This window comes from Mirounga leonina, unplaced genomic scaffold (assembly GCF_011800145.1).
Source record: "Mirounga leonina isolate KUSES-001 unplaced genomic scaffold, KU_Mleo_1.0 Mir_171, whole genome shotgun sequence".
NCBI classification, from domain to species: domain Eukaryota; kingdom Metazoa; phylum Chordata; class Mammalia; order Carnivora; family Phocidae; genus Mirounga; species Mirounga leonina.
In genome coordinates this window covers 21,599,350-21,619,107 of record NW_023270436.1, presented here as the reverse complement: position 1 = coordinate 21,619,107, position 19,758 = coordinate 21,599,350, and the positions used below count along the sequence as shown (strand labels likewise).

At 43.6% G+C, this 19,758-nt stretch overlaps 2 protein-coding genes across 11 annotated transcripts in view; one reads left to right on the top strand and one right to left on the bottom strand.

Annotated features, from left to right (window-relative positions):
* The window catches only part of CHEK2 (checkpoint kinase 2), an 84,908-nt gene that overhangs the window by 16,971 nt on the left and 48,179 nt on the right, over positions 1-19,758 (top strand). For 2 of the 7 annotated variants that reach the window (XM_035017269.1, XM_035017274.1), the window contains exon 1: positions 18,062-18,619. The exons of 1 other annotated variant lie outside the window; for it this stretch is intronic. In XM_035017269.1, the coding sequence (XP_034873160.1) occupies positions 18,298-18,619 (322 nt within the window). In that variant the 5' untranslated portion in view covers positions 18,062-18,297. Of the gene's footprint in view, positions 1-15,518; positions 15,693-18,061; positions 18,620-19,758 lie in introns of those variants that run through there. 4 more of the 7 variants (XM_035017267.1, XM_035017270.1, XM_035017273.1 and 1 more) reach the window with 4 other exon arrangements.
* Positions 1,642-15,480, bottom strand: HSCB (HscB mitochondrial iron-sulfur cluster cochaperone). Of its 4 annotated transcripts, XM_035017278.1 has the most exons (7): positions 15,137-15,480; positions 13,739-13,835; positions 13,301-13,390; positions 12,556-12,700; positions 8,976-9,023; positions 6,680-6,775; positions 1,642-1,798 (listed from the first exon to the last, which is right to left on the bottom strand). In XM_035017278.1, the coding sequence occupies exons 1-7, from the start codon at positions 15,370-15,372 to the stop codon at positions 1,707-1,709; spliced, it is 804 nt and encodes a 267-aa protein (XP_034873169.1). In that variant the 5' UTR covers positions 15,373-15,480; the 3' UTR covers positions 1,642-1,706. The 4 variants fall into 4 exon arrangements, 3 of the variants coding, with proteins under 3 accessions (XP_034873169.1, XP_034873170.1, XP_034873171.1); XM_035017279.1 differs by lacking the exon at positions 6,680-6,775 and having other exon boundaries at positions 15,137-15,477; XR_004681439.1 differs by lacking the exon at positions 6,680-6,775 and having other exon boundaries at positions 1,723-1,798; positions 13,296-13,390; positions 15,137-15,473.

Here is a 19,758-nt window from a genome sequence, read left to right as displayed (position 1 = left end):
TAAACTTAAAAAAAAAAAAGGAAAACCAAAAAACTCTAGTCCAAATAGGGCTGATAACCTTCCAGTTGTCTAGAAGCCTACCTCCTCATAGGGCTTTGACAGGGAACACTTGCAAGGGTTCCTGGATTTAGAAGTCCCGCTAAACTTGGACTTTTACCCTAACAGGGAAAGATTTTGGAAGAGTGAAGGAAGAACAAAAAAGAAAAAACAAAAGTCATTACACTTAGAAATAAAGTCTTTTTTATTTATTCCCTAAATCAGAAGTAGTTAGCTGGGAGGCCTAGTGGCCTTTCTAGCTGATGGCAGCAGGTAAGGGAAAAGTTTCTTTGAAGTTCCTCCAAAAATGTTTATCTGATTTCTTTTTGTGGTCAGATTGTTTTGGTCCCTGATCATCGTTCTGAAAAAGGAATGAAGATTGCAGAACTATTTCAAACACTACTTTCATCTCCTGTTTCTTTACAGAGGCACCCAATTTAATCAGGACATTTGCTTGCATTGTAATTATTCACTTAAAGACTCCCTGTGTGTTTTTAGACAAGTAACTCATTCTCCTTGTAAAATGTAAGAGGGCTGGTGATTGTACTGATATTCCTAAATACCATTAAGCCAGACAGCTGCTGTGGTTAATTTGCCTTCAGAGGATCCATAAATCCTAAAATGTTAACAAACTGAGTAGAATAGGATCAGGATTCACAAGATATAAATTCTTAGACAAGGGTGAGGGAGGACGCAAAGGGGCTGCAATTTTAAGCTCTAGGAGTTGAACCTTGGTTCAGAACTCTGATTTTTCAATTTAAACAACAAATTGAAGGAAACTCTTCAATTTCCAAGAGTTGTTATTTCTTTTTTTTTTTTTTTAAAGATTTTATTTATTCATTTGAGAGAGAGAGACTGAGAGAGAGAGCACATGAGAGGGGGGAGGGTCAGAGGGAGAAGCAGACTCCCCGCTGAGCAGGGAGTCCGATGCGGGACTCGAGCCAGGGACTCCAGGATCATGACCTGAGCCGAAGGCAGTCGCTTAACCAACTGAGCCACCCAGGCGCCTCTATTTCTTGGAATTTCTGTCTTTTTCTTTTTTTGGTAATCTCTACACCCATCATGGCCCCACCAGACTAACTCTTGATAATATTACCTACATTTTTAAATGTAGGCCTAAGAAATCCTTAGGCAGCTTTGCATGGTTACTAAACTGAATGCCCTAAGACTATACTAACAAGGGCACTAGTGAAGGGCCGGCCATTAGAAAGAAGATATGGTTCTAGGGCAGAGGTTGGGAATCTCTGGGTCAAATCTAACCCACTGCTTGTTTTGTAAACAAAATGCTATCATGACAGAGTTGAGCAGTTATAACAGAGGCAGTATGGGCCACAAAGCCTAAAGCATTTACTATCTGGCCCTTTGCAGTAAAAGTTTGCCAACCCTTTCTCCAGAGCCTCAAGTTGGCCCCATCCCTATTTTTACTGGCCTAGATGGGGAGCATGCTGTATCAAGGATCACACAAAGAACTGACCACCCAAGCTCTGGCTACACTGTTTCCTCCCGCATGGTAAACTTTGCCATCCATTAATGCCTGAGCCACAGGTTTAACTAAGATGGTAAAAGCGGTGAATGCATCTCTAGTCTCAATTAACAGAAGCCAGAAAAGAAATATACAAGAACTTTATTTTTGAAACTTTTTTTTTTGGAAACTTTTATACTAGTAATCATTAGAGGGGAATCTTCTTTAACTTGATCTTTTCTTCTATATTTGAAAAGTATCTCATCTTTGTTAACATTTTCTTGGCTTTTTCCAAATCATCTGAAATAAACAGAGATGTTAAGGTGAGGCTTCATTTAAGCAAGAATAAAACTAACTCTATTGACCAAGGTAGCCAGTCTGAATCACAGATAAAGTTTTATTTTTTTTTAAGAATTTATTTATTTATTTGAGAGAGAGAATGAAAGAAAGAGAGCACAAGAGGGGGGAGGGTCAGAGGGAGAAGCAGACTCCCTGCCGAGCAGGGAGCCCGATGCGGGACTCGATCCCGGGACTCCAGGATCATGACCTGAGCCAAAGGCAGTCGCTTAACCAACTGAGCCACCCAGGCGCCCACAGATAAAGTTTTAAAATGAAAACTGTGCAGGGTGCCTGGATGGCTCAGTCATTAAGCGTCTGCCTTCAGCTCAGGTCATGATCCCAGGGTCCTGGGATCGAGCCCTGCATCAGGCTCCCTGCTCCACGGGAAGCCTGCTTCTCCCTTTCCCATTCCCCCTGCTTGTGTTCCCTCTCTCACCATGTCTCTCTCTGTCAAATAAATAAAATCTTAAAAACAAAACAAAACAAACCTGTGAGATCTGTATTTGCATGTCTGTATATTTATGTATGTCTGATATGTATATTTCCCTATCTCCCGATGGTATTACCAAATTAATTTATAAAAATCCCTTAAAAGAGTTGTATCCTCCCTATGACCCAGCAATTGCACTACTGGGTATTTACCCCAAAGATACAAATGTAGTGATCCGAAGGGTCACCGCACCCCAATGTTTGTAGCAGCAATGTCCACAATAGCCAAACTATGGAAAGAGCTGAGATGTCCATCGACAGATGAATGGATAAAGAAGATGTGGTATATATATATAATGGAATAATACGTAGCCATCAAAAAAATGAAATCTTGCCATTTGCAATGACGTGGATGGAACTAGAGGGTATTATGCTAAGCGAAATAAGTCAATCAGAAAAAGAATTATCATATGATCTCACTGATATGCGGAATTTGAGAACCAAGGCAGAGAATCATAGAGGAGAGGAAAAAATGAAACAAGACGAAATCAGAGAGGGAGACAAACCATAAGAAACTCTTAATCTTAGGAAACAAACTGAGGGGGGAATGGGGTAACTGGGTGATGGACATTAGGGAGGGTATATGTTGTAATGAGCACTGGGTATTATATAAGACTGGTGAATCACAGACCCGTACCCCTGAAACAAATAATACATTATATGTTAATTAATTGAATTTAAAGTAATTGAATTTATTTATTTTTATTCTTTTTAAAGATTTTATTTATTTGAGAGAGAGACAGAGATAGGGAGAGAGAGAGAATGAGAAGGGAGGAGAGGGAGAAGTAGGCTCCCTGCTGAGCAGGGAGCCCGATGTGGGGCTTGATCCCAGGACCCTAGGATCATGACCTGAGTTGAAGGCAAATGCTTAACCGACTGAGCCACCTAGGTGTCCCTGACAAACTTTATTTATAATGATAATTATGTTTTATAATATGCTGCCTAAAAATCATTTCCAAAATCTTTTTGGCAACTTGGAACCTTAGAGTCATGGTAAGCTAAGTTAAATAATAGATCTTTATTAAATATATATATAATTTCTAAATAAGATAAAGTGTTAAAACATTCACTATTAAGCAAAAGTTTAAGTTTATATACTTTTGGCTATTTATTTTTATATGGTACAGAGAAGCCAAGGATCTTGGGTCTCTCTTTTTTTTGATCTTGGATCTCTTAATAAACATGTCCTTGCCACATTAAAAAAAGTAATATTATAAAAAACATATACCTCTATAGCTTATGAGATGGTATATTCATAAAATTTGCTTATCTACTACAGAATACTGGTACATTATAGTTCTCAATTGTCTATTTCCTCATTTTCTCTGTAAAATAAAGTTTGCCAATGGTTAAAATTTATAATTAATATATAAAAAAATAAGACTATGAGTAACAAGATTGAAGGGAAACGACTTTGTATACAAAGAATGGAAGAAAAGTAGGATGTGTTTTTATATGAAAAGTATGTAAAGAATGAAGAGTGTTTTTCCTTTCAGATAAAAAGAGAGTAATTTTGTCCTAAAGTAGAATGTGAAAGAGGGAAAGAATGGAACAAAATATGAATGGATATTGAGTTGTAGAAGGTTTGTGGAAAAGGAATTTTATGTTGTGAGGTCAAAGCTGGCTAAGTGGATTTATATATATATATATTTGTTGTTTGTTTTTTGATTTTGTTTTTTTTAAAAGATTTTATTTATTTATTTGACAGAGAGATAGAGCCAGAGAACACAAGTGGTGGGAACGGCAGAGGGAGAGGGAGAAGCAGGCTCCCTGCTGAGCAGGGAGTTGGATGTGGGGCTCAATGTGGGGCTCTATCCCAGGACACTGGGATCATGACCTGAGCCAAACGTAGACACTTAACTGACTGAGCTATCCAGGTGTGCCTATAGTTTTTTTTTTTTTGGAAATGAACTTTATTTTTTAATTCTTTTTTTTTTTTAAGATTTTATTTATTTATTTGGCAGAGAGAGACACAGTGAGAGAGGGAACACAAGCAGGGGGAGTGGGAGAGGGAGAAGCAGGCTTCCCGTGGAGCAGGGAGCCCAATGCGGGGCTGGATCCCAGGACGCTGGGATCATGACCTGAGCGGAAGGCAGCTACTTAACCAACTGAGCCACCCAGGCGCCCCTACTTTTTAATTCTTAAAAAAGATTTTACTATTATTATTTTTTAAGTAATCTCTACACCCAATGTGGGGCTCGAACTCACAACCCTGAGACCAAGACTCGTACACTCCACTGACTGAGCCAGCCAGGCGCCTCTTGCAATGAACTTTAATCTCGGGCGCCTGGGTGGCTCAGTTGGTTGAGCGACTGCCTTCGGCTCAGGTCATTATCCCAGAGTCCTGGGATCGAGTCCCACATCGGGCTCCCAGCTCGGCGGGGGGCCTGCTTCTCCCTCTGACCCGCTCCCCTCTCATGCTGTCTCTCTCTCTCTCTCTCAAATAAATAAATAAAATCTTAAAAAAAAAAAAAAAAAAGAAATGAACTTTAATCTCAATAGTGTACTGACAAAACCAGAGTTTGGTTTTCTCTGTTAAAATGACAAAGTTTTGGGATGCCTGGGTGGCTCAGTCGGTTAAGCGTCTGCCTTCGGCTCAGGTCATGATCCCAGGGTCCTGGGATCGATGCCACATTGGGGGTCCTTGCTCAGCGGGGAGCCTGCTTCTCCCCCTCCCTCTGCTGCTCCTCCTGCTTGTGCTCTTCTGCCCCACCCTCTCTCTCTCTCTCTCCCCCCCTCTCTCTCAAGTAAAATAAATAAAATCTTTTTTAAAAAATCAATTACTGGGCGCCTGGGTGGCTCAGTTGTTAAGCGTCTGCCTTTGGCTCAGGTCATGATCCCAGGGTTCTAGGATCGAGCCCCCATCAGGGTCCCTCCTCGGCGGGAAGCCTGCTCTCCTTCTCCCACTCCTGCTGCTTGTGTTCCTGCTCTTGCTATCTCTGTCTCTGTTAAATAAATAAAATCTTAAAAAAAAAAAAATCAATTACTCAAGGGGTGCCTGGGTGGCTCAGTTGGTTAAGCGACTGCCTTCGGCTCAGGTCATGATCCTGGAGTCCCAGGATTGAGTCCCGCATTGGGCTCCCTACTCAGGGAGCCTGCTTCTCCCTCTGATTCTCCCCCCTCTCATGTGCTCTCTCTCTCTCTCTCAAATAAATAAAAGCTTTAAAAAAAAATCAATTACTTAAAAAAACCCCAAAAAGGTCTGTATTGTTGATTACTATTCTTGTTGCATTCATGTGGATAATTAGGCCAACTTTAATGCAACTTAAGTTATTTTGTAAACAAAACTATTCTTACCTTGATAACCTTTGACTAAAAAGGGGATTGACTATAGATAGAAATTTTATGACAGTGGAAAAGTGTATCACACCTGGAATCTATCTTGAGGTTTTATTTTCTTCCTATAAACCAAACTGGATCTTGCCATCTTACACATTTTGTCAGCCCTTGGCAAATTCTTTTTTTTTTCTTTTTTTGTTTTTATCCCTTAGCAAATTCTTTTTTTTTTTAAAGATTTTATTTATTTATTCATGAGAGACAGAGAGATTGAGAGAGAGGCAGAGGGAGAAGCAGGCTCCCAAGGAGCAGGGAGCCCGATGCAGGACTCGATCCCAGGACGCTGGGATCATGACCTGAGCCGAAGGCAGACGCTTAACCATCTGAGCCACCCAGGCGGCCTCCCTTAGCAAATTCTTAATTCTCCTAGTTTCCTTGAATATCTGGCTACAACTCTCCAAAGCGCTGTTCTCCATTTTTCTCCTTCCCTCCTGACTTGGCATCACTAAGAACTAAAACCTAATCCTTTTTGGGACTCAGGCTCTCTTGTGGTCGCCCTTTCCTCCAGGATCTGAAAACGCCCTGTAAGCTAAGGCCAGACAACTTGATATAAGCATCAAAGAACTCATCCCTACAAATCACGCGTGGGCAACCTTTGTGCCTGGACTTGCTGCCACTTGGGCTGCCCTAAAGGTCCACCAGAACTCCTGTGTCCTCCATGCTCTGCTCTGGGAAATAGCCATGGCTGTGATGTTCATGTCTATGCCATCACTACCAACAGTCCAACTATAAAATAAGAAATCTATCGGATTGTCACTGCCATCCTCACACCACCATGTAAAGATGCTTAAGAGTTCAGTGTCTTCTCAAGTGACTGCCCGCCCTCTGGACTCAGAAACTGGGTTTATACTGTTCCCACCATTAGCCTTTGTTTTCTTTTTGTTTCCATAGAGATGCTCCTCATTAAATGCCTGATTGCTCACGTCATCCAGCAAATATCCTCTTCTACCAAGTCTCAACAGATGGCTCAGCTAGTCCTTAATAAACAAAGGGTGATCAAATGAGAAATGGACTTACATTGTTCAGAGGAAAGAAGAATGTCTCTTCTTCCTGTTTCTTTCTTACTGTTTGTTGCAGCTAACACCAGAAGATAGGACCCCTGTCTCCCAGTGTCTGAGGGAGGGTAGAAGCCTAACTTTAATAAGCCCCAGTTAGCAAAACCAGATCAGTTTCACATGAAACCACCACCTTCCTTTTTTTGTAATTTTTCATTTCCCAGACTCTACTGAGACCATGCTCATTCCCCTCCCTACTCCCTCATTCTCCTTATTTTTTTTTTTTTAAAGATTTTATTTATTTATTTAAGAGAGAGAGAGAGAGAGAGAGACCATGAGCGGGGGGGCAGGGGTAGGGGGGGCGGAAGGGAGAGGGAGGAGCAGACTCCCCAATGAGCAGGGAGCCTGATGCTGGGCTCAGTCACAGAACCCTGGGATCATGACCTGAGCTGAAGGCAGATGCTTAACCAACTGAGCCACCCACGTGCCCTTCATTCTTTCTTTAAAACGCCCAGTAACCTTTGTATAATCAGGAGTTCAGTTCACACCAGACTCTTCCCTATTGCAATAGTTATTACTGATTAAAATCTATCCTTACCACTTTAAGTAGTATCTGGCTTTACCTTTGACAGCATACAAGCAGCTCTTTAGAGTCCCTGCTGTCAATTCTTCAGGTATATTCTTAGAAGTGGAATTGCTAGATCTTATGGTGATCCTATGTTTAATTCCTTGAGGAAATACCATAATGTTTTCCGTAGTGGCTGCACTATTTTACATCCCCGCCAACACAATGGTTTCAACTTCTCCAGACCCTCACCAATACTTGTTATTTTCTGAGTTTTCTAATACTAGCCATCTTAATCAGTATCTCGTTGTGGTTTTGATTTTCATTTGCCTAATGATTAGTGATGTTGCACATCTTTCCATAGTTATTGACTATTTGTATATCTTCTTTGCATGTTCTATTTCTTAAGCTGGGCGGTGGGGACATGGGTGTTCCTTCTGTTTTTATTCCTTAAATTGTACTTAAATATTATTTATTCTTCTTAAAATCTACGAAAAAAAAATCTACAAAAGTGCAGTAGGAGATGGGGGTGAGCCCTGGTGGAACACCTGAATAGTCAGTGGGTTGGGTTCATGGATTTCAGGCAGCCATATCAGCCTGTTAATCTGTATTTCCCTAACATATATTCAGAGACCCTTCCTCTGCCTCTGTGTCAGAATAGACTTCTACAGTCCTTGCAAACTGGATGGCACCCTGTATAAGCCTGTTCCCTCAGCACTAGCTGACTGGACTTGAGTGGACATCTGGCTCAAGCTGGGCCAACCAAATCCCCCCTCTCGGGAATCTAGAGTTGGGTCTAGGGGACTCTAGTCAGATGGTCAAAGTCCTTGCTCTTATAAGGTAATGGACCTAGGCGAACTAAGGAGTCACCAGTGGGGGAGGCCATTTTGGAGCACCGTACGCTAACGAGGAAGCGGATGGAACCGGCTTATAATGAGGAGAAGAGGATGGAATGAAACTGCCAGAGGCATCGAGTCCAGGACTGCAGTTTTGGTTTCAGACTGCTTTCCGGTTCCCAGGCTTTGCCCCAGAAGGGCTCATATAACACTGTATACTATAATCATCACAGGGACTTTCTCTTTGGATTTGGGGACATAGTCCTAATTCCTTATAATAACCTCTTTTTAGCTATAATAACCTCTTTTTAACTAGCTGGGCTAGCTTGAGTGGCCTTCGGCTTCCTGCAATCAAATGATCCTTCAGCCAAAGGGCCATTATTCCTTTATTTAAGGGGTGGCACAAGTCTGGGATGGAGAGAAAGACTGTTCTTACTTCAAAATAGCCAGAAATAGACTGAATCTCTTTGAGCTGAAAGCCAGGGGCAATGGGGACCAGGATGAACATTCCTATTTTGAAATTTGGGCACAGCTCTGCTGTGGGCTTCTCCTTCTGGGCTTGCAGAGGAAAGGGGTGTGCAGGCTTTACCAAATGTCGACTGTGCAGCCTTGCCCTCAGGATCTGCCTGTGTTGGCTTCAGCCTACATCCCGTACCTTAACTTCTACTTGCTAAAGAGGAACAGAAGCACTTTCATCTACTCTTTCACTGGCATATCACAGTTTTTGGCACACAGCTTATTTCTCTAGCAAGCTGTGAATCCTTGAAGGGAGAAATGTCCACTTGCCTATATTTTATAGCTCCCCATGTACTTATCATAGGATGGGTATAAAATAGCTATTTATTGAATTGATGGTTATACCTCAGTGCTTACAGTTTCTTTGCACATTTAAGAAAGTTAAGACATGAAGAAAGTACCTTGTTCAAAAGCTCTGCTCACATTGTCAGTCAATTCTTTCTGTTTAGCTGAAAGAGAAAATGACTATCTTAATCTTTCTATTTATATAGACTAACGATGTGAAGATAACACTTGGTAGCTGGTTTCAACACAATACAACAGGGAGCTTAGATTCCAGGGTAAGGCCTCATAAGCCCTGTGTCCACATGTCCCATGATGGCAGCTCCTGTGTTTTGTTTTGTTTTAGATTTATTTATCTTTATTTGAGAGAGAGAGAGGGTGCACGCGTGTGTGCGGGGGAGGGGCAGAGGGTGAGAGACAGAATCTCAAGCAGACTCCCCGCTGAGCACAGAGCCTGAATTGAGGCTCAATCCCGCAACCCTGAGATCATGACCTGAGCTGAAACCAAGAGTCGGACATTCAACCAACTGAGCCACCCAGGCTCCCCAGCAGCTCCTGTTTAGTGTAGCTGACCCTACTAACATTATGTTTTTCTACCTCTGAAAGGTCTGAGGCGCAATCACTAAGGCTTGTAAAACGGCTATACAATCATTTAAAAAAAAAAAAAAAAAAAGGACAAGGAAATGCTTTGATTGTCTCCACCAAGTAGTCTGACTTTTCCAGATTTCAGGTAGGAGAAAATTAGCAAACTGGGATTGCCTATGGGGAGGGCATTACAGTGTTTCAAACAACCACTTGCAAATTATACAGCCTCCCAGGAAAATGAAACACTTAGATCATATTGTACCATAAGAGAGAAGATGCCAGATAAGGTAAAGGAGCAGCTACCTGGTGTTTCTGTGTCCTCATTAGGAACTGAAGAGTTTTACTGTAAATGTGTTTTCCAGATATAAAAAGTATCAATCACTTATATGGTGCCTGCTTTCAAAGCACTTTCAAATATGTTATATCTCCTTTGTAGGCAGTTACAGGTATTGGGAGATGGCCCTAGTCATATGGTTGGTTGAGTGGAGGAGCTGGGAGCAGACCCCAAGTCTCCAGACTCCTAGACAGCTGTGGGAAACTAGCAACGTGGTGTTGACAAAAGAACACTGGACTAGGAGTCTAGGGGCTCAGGAGTTCTGCCCAGATCTAACTAGCTCTATGCCCTTGAATATTTGCTTACTTTGGGCCTTAGCACATGCTCATAGGGGAGGAAAATTAGGAATTAATCTAAATGAAGGTCAGTGACCTGTTTGAAACCAGACATTCACTATAGGGCTAGAATAAACCCCACCAGTGACTGGGCACCTGCTATGGGCCAGTCACTGTGTTATGTGTTTTACATGTTTTATTTGATTTAATTTAATCCTTGCAACAACCAGTATTAACGTTATCTCCATTTTACAGATGAGGAAACTGAGGCTTAGAGGGGTGAAGCTGCTTGTTCAAGGTTACATGTAAAGTCAATGGCAGTGTTGACACTACACCCAAGACCCGCTCACAGCAGAGCGTCATGTTCCTCTGCCTTCCTAAGCTGTGCAGAGGGGGTTTATGACTGTAAGCCTTGAGGTCTTCTTCCAACACCACCCAGCCGAAAGGCTGTTGATACATCCCTGATAGACTCCCCCCCCACCATTTTATTGATTTTAGCTTCTTTTTTCATTATTTATTTACTCAATTAATATTTACTGAGCCCATGTTATATACACCATGGGCTGTATATACTACCTGGGCTGAGGATATGAGGGGACCAAAAAGCAGAAACAATTTCTGCCTCTGCAGAACTTCTAGTCTAAGGAGGGAGGGAGGGAGGTTGACATTGGTCAAATAATCTCATGTAGAACAGTAAGGTTTTAACTATGATTAGTCCTGTAAGGGGGAGGTATCCACTGCCAAAAGGTACAGATAAAGAGGTTCTCTGAGGAAGTGATGATTGCCCTCAGATCTGGAAGAGGAAGAGTTCACTAGAGGAAGGAGGAGGAGAGGGTTTTAAGCAGAACAGCATGTGCAAAGGCCCTAGGGTAGAAAGGTGCCTGGTAGAGATGAAGAACTAGAAATGGCCTGTGTGGCTAGAGTGGAGGGGCAAATGGGAGGAAGCAGAGGTCAGACCATACAGGGCCTTGTATGCTTTACTAAAGACTTTGGTCTTTAACCTGAGAGCAATGGGAAGCCACTTAAAGTTTTAAAGCAAAACCAAGTGTAATATGATTAGATTTGGGTTTCAAAAGATCTCATAAGTGACAGTATAGGAATATATTCGATTTAAGTATAGCTAGACCAGTCTGGAGCTACTGCAGTTGTCCAGGTGAGAAAGAATGGCAGTTTGGAACAGGGTGCTGGCAGTGAAGACAGACAGATTTGGGACATATTTAGAAGGTCAGCATTTCAAGATTTGGTGATGACTGTCTACGGGGGTAAGGGAGGACAGGTTGTTAAGAACGCCTCCTCAGTGTTTTGGACTTGTGCAACCGGATGGTGTCATTCACTTAGGGAACATCAGCAGAGGAATAGGTTGGTTTTTTTTTTTTTTTAGGAGGGAGGGGAGAGGCTCATGAATTCCATTTTGGACACGTTGAGTTGGAATATATAAACTCCATGAAGACACGGGTCTTTCTCGTTCACTGGTATCTTGCACAATGCTTGATACACAGCGGGCATGCCACAAATATTTGTGAAAGTACATATTGGAGCAAGAACTTGGAACTTCTTCTACATGGCATGGTTAATTTTATGTGTCGACTTGGTTGGGCTATGGTGCCCAATTATTTGGTCAAACGCTAGTCTAGATATTGCTGTGAAAGTATTTTGTAAATGTGATTTACAACCAGTTGACTTTAAGTAAAGATTAGCTTGGATAGGGCGCCTAGGTGGCTCAGTCATTAAGCGTCTGCCTTCGGCTCAGGTCATGATCCCGGGGTCCTGGGATCGAGCCCCGCATCGGACTCCCTGCTCAGTAGGAAGCCTGCTTCTCCCTCTCCCGCTCCCCCTGCTTGTGTTCCCTCTCTCGCTGTATCTCTCACTGTCAAATAAATAAAATCTTCAAAAAAAAAAAAAAAAAAAAGATTAGCTTGGATAATGTAGGCATAGAAGTCCTGCTTGAGTTTCCAGCCTCCTGGTCTGCCCAACATATTTTGGACTTGTTAGCCCTCACAATTCTGTGAGCCAATTCCTTAAAATAGGTTTCTCTCTTTCTCTCCCTCTCTCTCCATATATACATGTATATTATTGGTTCTGTTTCTCTGGAGAACCCTGCCTGATACAGTGTGAAATAAAGTGGAAAACAAAGTAATATGCGATCAGAAGTCAGTTTTTCAGTCTTTGCTCTGCAATGTGACCTTGGGCATTTCCATGAACTTCTAAGGCCTAATTATTCTTGTCAGAGACGATAATAACATCTAATGATGTCATGGGTAGGAAGGAGGATTGCAATCTGCAAAATATTATTACATTCTTGGTTTAAGGCTGCCTTCCAGAAAGTTAGAGATGTTGCAAGTCTAACCTCCAGTCAAAATTGGTTTCAGTATAACCAAGAAAAAAAAAATACTCCCTGAATCATTATGATGATCTATATGTAGTCTTTATATTCATTTTTCACCTAACCTTGGACATGTACTTGTAACAGCAATAAAATGCATTCAGTGGTATTTTATCTTTTACCTCTGACAATAGATTCAATCTCTTTCATGGCAGCTTCACTTTGAGCTTCTGCAAGGTTTTCATTGATTTCCATTATTTCCATGAGGAATTGCCTGTCCATTTCATCATCTGTCCCTTCAGGAATCTCTAATCCATGGAGCTTTAGCTATGGGACATAAAACAGAAAAAAGTAAGGTTGGTTGAAGAGACTGTGGCCAGAGTAATAAATCCTACTCATAGAACAGAATACGATTCATAAACAAAAAAACAAACAAAAAAACCTTGAACTGTCTTTTTTTTTTTTTTTAAACCTTGAACTGTCTTAATAGTGAAAATGTGAAGGTAGGGTATGGGAAAGTTGGACAGAGACAGGAGTGCTGGGACGGGATTCCTCTCTGATACCTGGAACTGTGTTACCCCAGGGGAGTTGTTCCTCCACTTGGGAGACTGAACTAGATATTTGTAAAGGCTCTATTAAATCCTAAAATTCTAAGGTGCTAAACTCTTCCCTCCCCCACCAAAAAACCCCCAAAATACTCTTCCCTAAATGCTACCAAATGGTAAAAAAATAATGCACTCGGGCAAGTAAGATTTACAAATACTCAGAGAAAACTATTCTCATGCAGTATCATTGAGGCTAATTATCTTTGGGTCCCTAGACTAGCTCAGGTCTCAAGCACTCTTCTGCTGAATGCAGGGGAGCAGCTGTCCCACAGCCCAATGGATAGCATGTAGTCACGCACAGAGGGTTGGGAAATCACCTTACTAGGTATAGTCCCCTGCTCAGGGGAGCCAGAAGGGTCTTATAGGCATCATTCACCAGGGTTGAATGCTTCTCTGAGAAGTCCTTTTCAGTCTGTTAGTAGAGATGAAGATAATCTCATTACCATCCAAATCAGCCACATTACATTCACAAACTGTTTCATAAAATACTGATGGGCAGACAACTAAGGAAGTCTCCCAAGTAGAAGTGGTGTGGGATGAGATGTCTTTATTTTCAACTAATGTATTCTAATTCTTCTGGGAAGTCAGGTAAAAGCTGTGAGTGCAGGGCAGGTTCAGGGTCTGCCAACTGGGGTCAGGCTGCCCCAGGGTGGAGCTGGTTGTTTAGCTCTAACTCTGATAATCACATCACCACAAGGCCACTGCCACCCACCCCATGTACACTAGTGTTTGGGTATGATTGGGGTGGCCAACAGGCTACCTGAGACCTCTGGCTGAAGAAATCAGGGTGGACAAGACGCTGTAGTTCCTGGTACCTAGTCTGAAGCTTTGCTGTGTCAACTCTGAAGGCACGGTTGCTGTAAGGAAATTGGGAGATCAAATTCATGCACCAAATATTTATAGATTTGTATACTGTGGGCCTGGTTCCTGTTCTCATGGGGGTAAATGCAATATACACGTAGAGAGAGATAACTTCAAAAAGTGCTGTGAAGGAAAAGAGAACAGGGTCAGAGAAAGTGGTACATGTGGTGGACAAAGAGATGACATTTGAGCTGAGACCTGAATGATGATGAAAAATAATCAAAGATCAGAGAGAAAAGTCACCAAGAGGCAGAGGGAACATGCAAAGTCCCTGAGGTGCAAGCAAGTTTGGCATGCTTTCAGAACTTAAAGGATAGTGTCACAGCAGCACATCCTAAGTGCAGAGGGACTGGTAGGGGCCCATCCCAGAGTTAAGGGGAAGGACCATTCCTGAATCCCATTCTATCTTTCGAAGTCCCAGGTCCTTTCATCTTTGTCTTTCACTTTATTTTAACCCAGTTCCTTTCACTTTACGTTCCCGGAGCGTGCCCTGTCTTAACAGTTTAGCTCTGCCCAAATTTCATCACCTCTCCAAGCTCCACGTTCGGAGGAAAACAGGAAAAACAACCACTTTTCTGACTCTTTCCCTCCAGTTCTTATTTCTCCCTTAGACTCAGACCACAATATTAAGTTTTCCGGTGCTTTTACACCCTATTTTGTTTTTCTTTCTAGATTTATTTTATTATAAAAGGATGTAACTCAGGAACAACCACATGGAAAACAAGCATGAGGGAAAGGGCCGGGGAGCTTCCAAGCCCTCTCCAGGGGCACTACTCTCCCATCTCCACGTGTTCACAAACCGGGAAGCTCCTTCACTCCCTTATTTTGGGAGTACGCCTTTCTTAAAAGTCTCAATCCAACTTTAACCATTCTGACCCTATCCGTCTGCAGCGCCTAGCTGCTAAAATTGGGCCAATTTCGAGTTGGGCCAAAATCAGTCTTTCTGCAGCCGCTCCAGTACACTTCCCTCAGGCCCCGCCCCTCAGGTCTCCCTCTACAGAAGCCTCCCTCCCTCAGTTTCCCCTAAGTTCCTTCCCCGCCCCTCCAGTCCCTCCACCCTTCTCGTCTTCATTCCTCAGAGGCCCTATCTTCAGGTTCACCCCTCAATTTCCTCTCTCACTGGCCGCAATCCCACCCTCCGTGCTCCCAGGCCCCACCCCTATTTCTCTACGGCTCCGCCCACCGATCTAACCGGTCCTGCCTTCTCCTTCCCAACCACTAGCGTCCCTACCCCCTGGCTCCTCAGCCTCTGACGTCTCTCTCGCCCCCGCGTGTTTCCCGAAATGGCCTCCCGTACCAGTCCATGAGGCTGAAGTAATCTCGAGCGGGGTCAGGTGGCTGCAGCGCGCGGCACTGTGGGCAGAAGAACCCATGCTCCCGCATGGGGCCCCCTGGGGCGCCGCAGTTCCAACACTGGGGCGAATTCCTTCCCGCCAGAGACGCAGCATTACAGCTTAGCGGTCTCCTTCCGAGCACCCCTGCCGGCCACAGCCCCGACACCCGGAGCAAGGCGCCAGTTCTCCCGCCCCACATCTGGCCGCGGCCTATCTCGCCGCGGTAGCCTGTCGGGGGGAAACCCGGAGAGAGCGGCCGACCAGAATACTGCTGCTGATTGGCTGGAGAGCTGACCCGGCGGGATCCTGGATTCTGAGTGTCCCGCTCCTCATTTTAAACTACAACTCCCAGCAAACATTGAGGCTACGTGTGGACGGCCACATCCGCCGCTCTTCATTGGTCCGGCGGCGACGCAGGGGTGTTTTAATTGGCTGAGGGTGGAGTTTGTATGTGCTCGGTTAGCGCCACTCCGCTGGCTGCGACTGCTGTGAGTGTTTGGCTCCAGGTGGGCTCACGCGGTGAGTCGTGGTGGAGAACTTCTCTTGGGTGTTTGGGGGTTCGATTCCCGTGCCCAGGGTCTTAGTGCGCGCGGAATCTCCCGAATTTTCACTTTGTGTGGTTTTTAACCTCGGTCGGGGGGGAGGAGAGGAGTGCGTGGGCGACTGTCTTCCTTTGTAGATGAACTTCGAGGTGAAGTTCACTTCCCCTGTTACTTACAAGCTGAAACTGGTCCAGACGTGCAGGGTAAGAAAGGACAAAGTTGTGTTCTTCAAAATCAGAGGGAAGTTGGTTTGTAAATAGTTAATGAATGTTAGTAATTATTACCATATTTTGGATTCAATTTCGAAAAAAACCTATTGAGAACCAGTTTTAGCAGCTAGGCGCTGCAGGAACTGGAGACACACTGACCTGTGTAGGAGGATGCCCTGCGAATGTACATAAGTAAGTGTGTGGGGTGGGGTGGCGAAGAGAGGGTAGGAGGGCACCAGTCCACCTTGGGACTCAGTTTCTCTGTTTGAAAAAAAAAAAATTGTGTTGCTTTTGTAAAACCCTTTCCGGCTGTCGGATTCTTTGGGACTGGAATTCTGTTCTCCCAATTATCAAGCATTACTGGGGGAGGAACGTTCCTGTATCATCTCATTTAATCCTAAAGATCTATTCAGTGAGGTGGTGATCTATCTGAAGGTCATGCAAAGGTTTGACTCAGGCATCTGACTCCAGACTTGTTTGCCCTAAAATTGTGGTTTCGACTGCCTCTAATCTTTCCATATACTTTCTCCTCCTCATGGCTGACGCTAATGTGGTTTCAGTCTGCTGGACCCTTAATAAACGAGGATAGCAGCCACTTCTTGACAGTCTTTTGTCCGTTCTCAGAGTGGAGAAGTGTTGCTCAGAAAGCTATTAGAGGTTGCAACCTTGACTAAGGTAGTAGTATTAGAGCTGCAGGTCCTGGAGTGGCACACTCAGCTCGGGCATCACCTCCCTGGTGTGGTTTAAGAAAAAGTCATCAGGATCTTTTTATCTGGAAAGCTATATAAATACAGTCAGTGTGAGTAATGTTTACTGTGTTCTCCTGGAGGAAGAGCCTGAGTATGTGTATCTGGAGAGAAGAGAGAATGCACTCCCCTCCCCCCTTTTATAAAAAAATCATGTTAGGGGTTTAAAGTTAGGGATTGACAGTTACTTTGACTTTACTGTAGTTTCTGTTGTCAGAGTTTAACTGTCCATCAAATTAACTCTATAAAGTGAGGGTGGGAACCTGTTATGGTCTCCTGTGACTCAATTGTTTCTGTAGGATTCTGTTGGGCTGGAGGGCCATTTAGGATAAAAGGTGAGCCCCTATAGTTACTCAGCATCACAAAGGGCTAGGTGGAGTTGTTTAGAATAATCTTTGTGTTCTGCTTCATTAATAGCCTGGCCCTTAGTTAGGAGCCAGGGAATCTAGAGTGAACAAACAGGATGTGGTCTTCACCGTCCTGGGGCAGGCTTGGGGGAGGAGGGGTATCTGTGACATTTTATGTAAATGGTCACCCCTGGTGTGGTGCAGTGAATTAGTTTATAGTTTCTTTGCCCATCTTCTATCCCAAGCCACATGACCCTTCCCCTTTCTTGTTCCAAAACATGAAATTTAAGTGTAGTGTTGATTGTATTAATGAATACCTTTTAAGTTTCATTTCTAATTTTTTTTAAGATTTTATTTATTTCTGTATTTGACAGAGAGCAAACAGGGGGAGCAACAGAGGGAGAGTGCTGAGCCGAAGGCAGACGCTTAACTGACTTAGCCACCCAGGCACCCCTCATTTCTAAGTTTTATTTTATTTTATTTATGTATTTATTTGATGGAGAGAGAGAGCGCGCGAGCAAGCACAAGCAGGGGGAGCAGCAGGCAGAGGGAGAGGGAGAAGCAGACTCCCACTGAGCAGGGAGCCCAACATGGGGCTCAGTCCCAGGACCCCGGGATCATGACCCAAGCTGAAGGCAGGTGCTTAACCGACCAAGCCACCCAGGCGCCCCACATTTCTAATTTTTAAAAAATTAGATGAATGAAAGCTGTTATGAAGTCTTCCTTCCCACCCCCAGATTAGTTCATTTCTTTTAGCTTACTTATAACCTTTGAATAATTTTTTTCTTTTTCCTGTGGTTTGTGGCTGTCATACAAAAAACTGATCCGGTGAAAGTGATATGATGAAAAGCGCAGCCCAGAGGAACTATAGATCAATCTAGACTTAGAATTTTAACTTTTGCAGAACATGCTTGCTCTGGATTTATTTTTTTTCCTGATGTAAATATGCCTATCCTTTACTTTTTTATTTTTTAGGAGAGATTGCCCTCGTGCGGGGGGGTGGGGGGAGGAGTGGGGGGGAGGTGGGTGGAGTGAGGGGGCAGAGGGAGAGGGAGAGAGAGAATCCCAAGCAGGCTCCACACCCAGCGCAGATCCTGGATGCCACGGGCCTCATTTCATCACCCTGAGATCATGACCCGAGCTGAAATCAAGAGTCGGACGCTTAACCGACTGAGCCACCCAGGCGCCCCTGCCCATTCTTCACTCTTGAACTTCAAGTCTTGCAAGTCTTGTTTCTTGAAACATAACCTTATTATCGGACCCTTATTTTTGAGGTCGCGATGTCTCGAGAGACGGATGGGAAGCGTCAGCAGTCCCATGGCAGTGGCTCCTGTACCCAGTCCCAAGGTGGCTTCTCGCAGTCTCAAGGCACCTCCTCCCAGACACACAGCTCCTCCTCACACTCTCCAGTCACGTCCAGCTCCACCAGCACAGCACCCACATCCAGCCAGTCCTCTCACTCCAGCTCGGGGACACTGAGCTCCTTAGACACAGTGTCCACCCAGGAACTCTGTTCTATTCCTGAGGACCAGGAACCCGAGGAGCCTGTTGCTGCCCCTTGGGCTCGGTTATGGGCCCTTCAGGATGGATTCCCCAATCTTGGTAAGACCCTTTGTTACATTGTGTAAAATTATAATTGTTCACAAAAATAGTTAGAGGAAGCAGTTGTAGCAGAAAGCTCAAGACACTTCTGGAATGATTCCGGAGTTTGAAGGTGATGAAAGATGGAACAAAGGAAGCAGTTTTGGGGAGTTTACTGACTCTTACCTGCTGTAGATCCCCCTTCATTTATTCTTCCAACAAATATTAATTGGGCATCTGTAATGTTCTGTCCATGGGCGCATCTGAAGAGAGCAGTAGATCTTTCCCTAGAAAAGTGCTGATTCATGCAAACTTGCAAACAGTTAATGGACTAATCACAGAAACCACCACTTAACCCCTGCTGTAGCAGCTTCAGAACATCCATTTTACAGTTTGAGAATAGGGAAGGCTATTTGTTGACTTATTATCTCAAAATAGCCAGCCTTGCGATTTAAATACATTCATCCTCTGTGACACGTCCTGATTCCAGTAGTAAGGCTTCGCTATAGGTATGTTTGAAATAGCGTTTTGATATAAAAAAATGACTAATGTATTATATGTACCTTATCACTCACTCTTTATTTCATGTCCAACTTTGATGACCTGAAAAAGAAACTAAAAGGTGGAGAAATAATATAGGAATTTTCATAGGTACGACTTTAAATTTAGAAGTAAGTATTTGAGGGGCGCCTGGGTGGCTCAGTCGTTAAGCGTCTGCCTTCTGCTCAGGTCATGATCCCAGGGTCCTGGGATCGAGCCCCACATCCGGCTTCCTGCTTGGTGGGAAGCCTGCTTCTCCCTCCCCCACTCCCCCTGCTTGTGTTCCTGCTCTCCCTATCTCTTTGTCTGTCAAATAAATAAATAAAATCTTAAAAAAAAAAATCTCTTAAAAAAAGAAGTATTTGAAGCTATTTTTTACTCACTTAAACCATCGTTTTAAGATAGGCTTAGGGCTTATATATGGTGAACGGGAAACAGATATGGTGAGAAAGGGTGAAGTGGGCTGCATCACTTTGAAAGTGGATAATGCTCAATAAATAGGATCTGTTATTATTAGTTACTGATTCACACCTGTTTTTTTCTAAATGTTTTATAGGTTTAGCCCTTACATTGATTTGTTTTGCGTTGCTTTTTGTATATGGTATGAGGTAGAGGTCCCA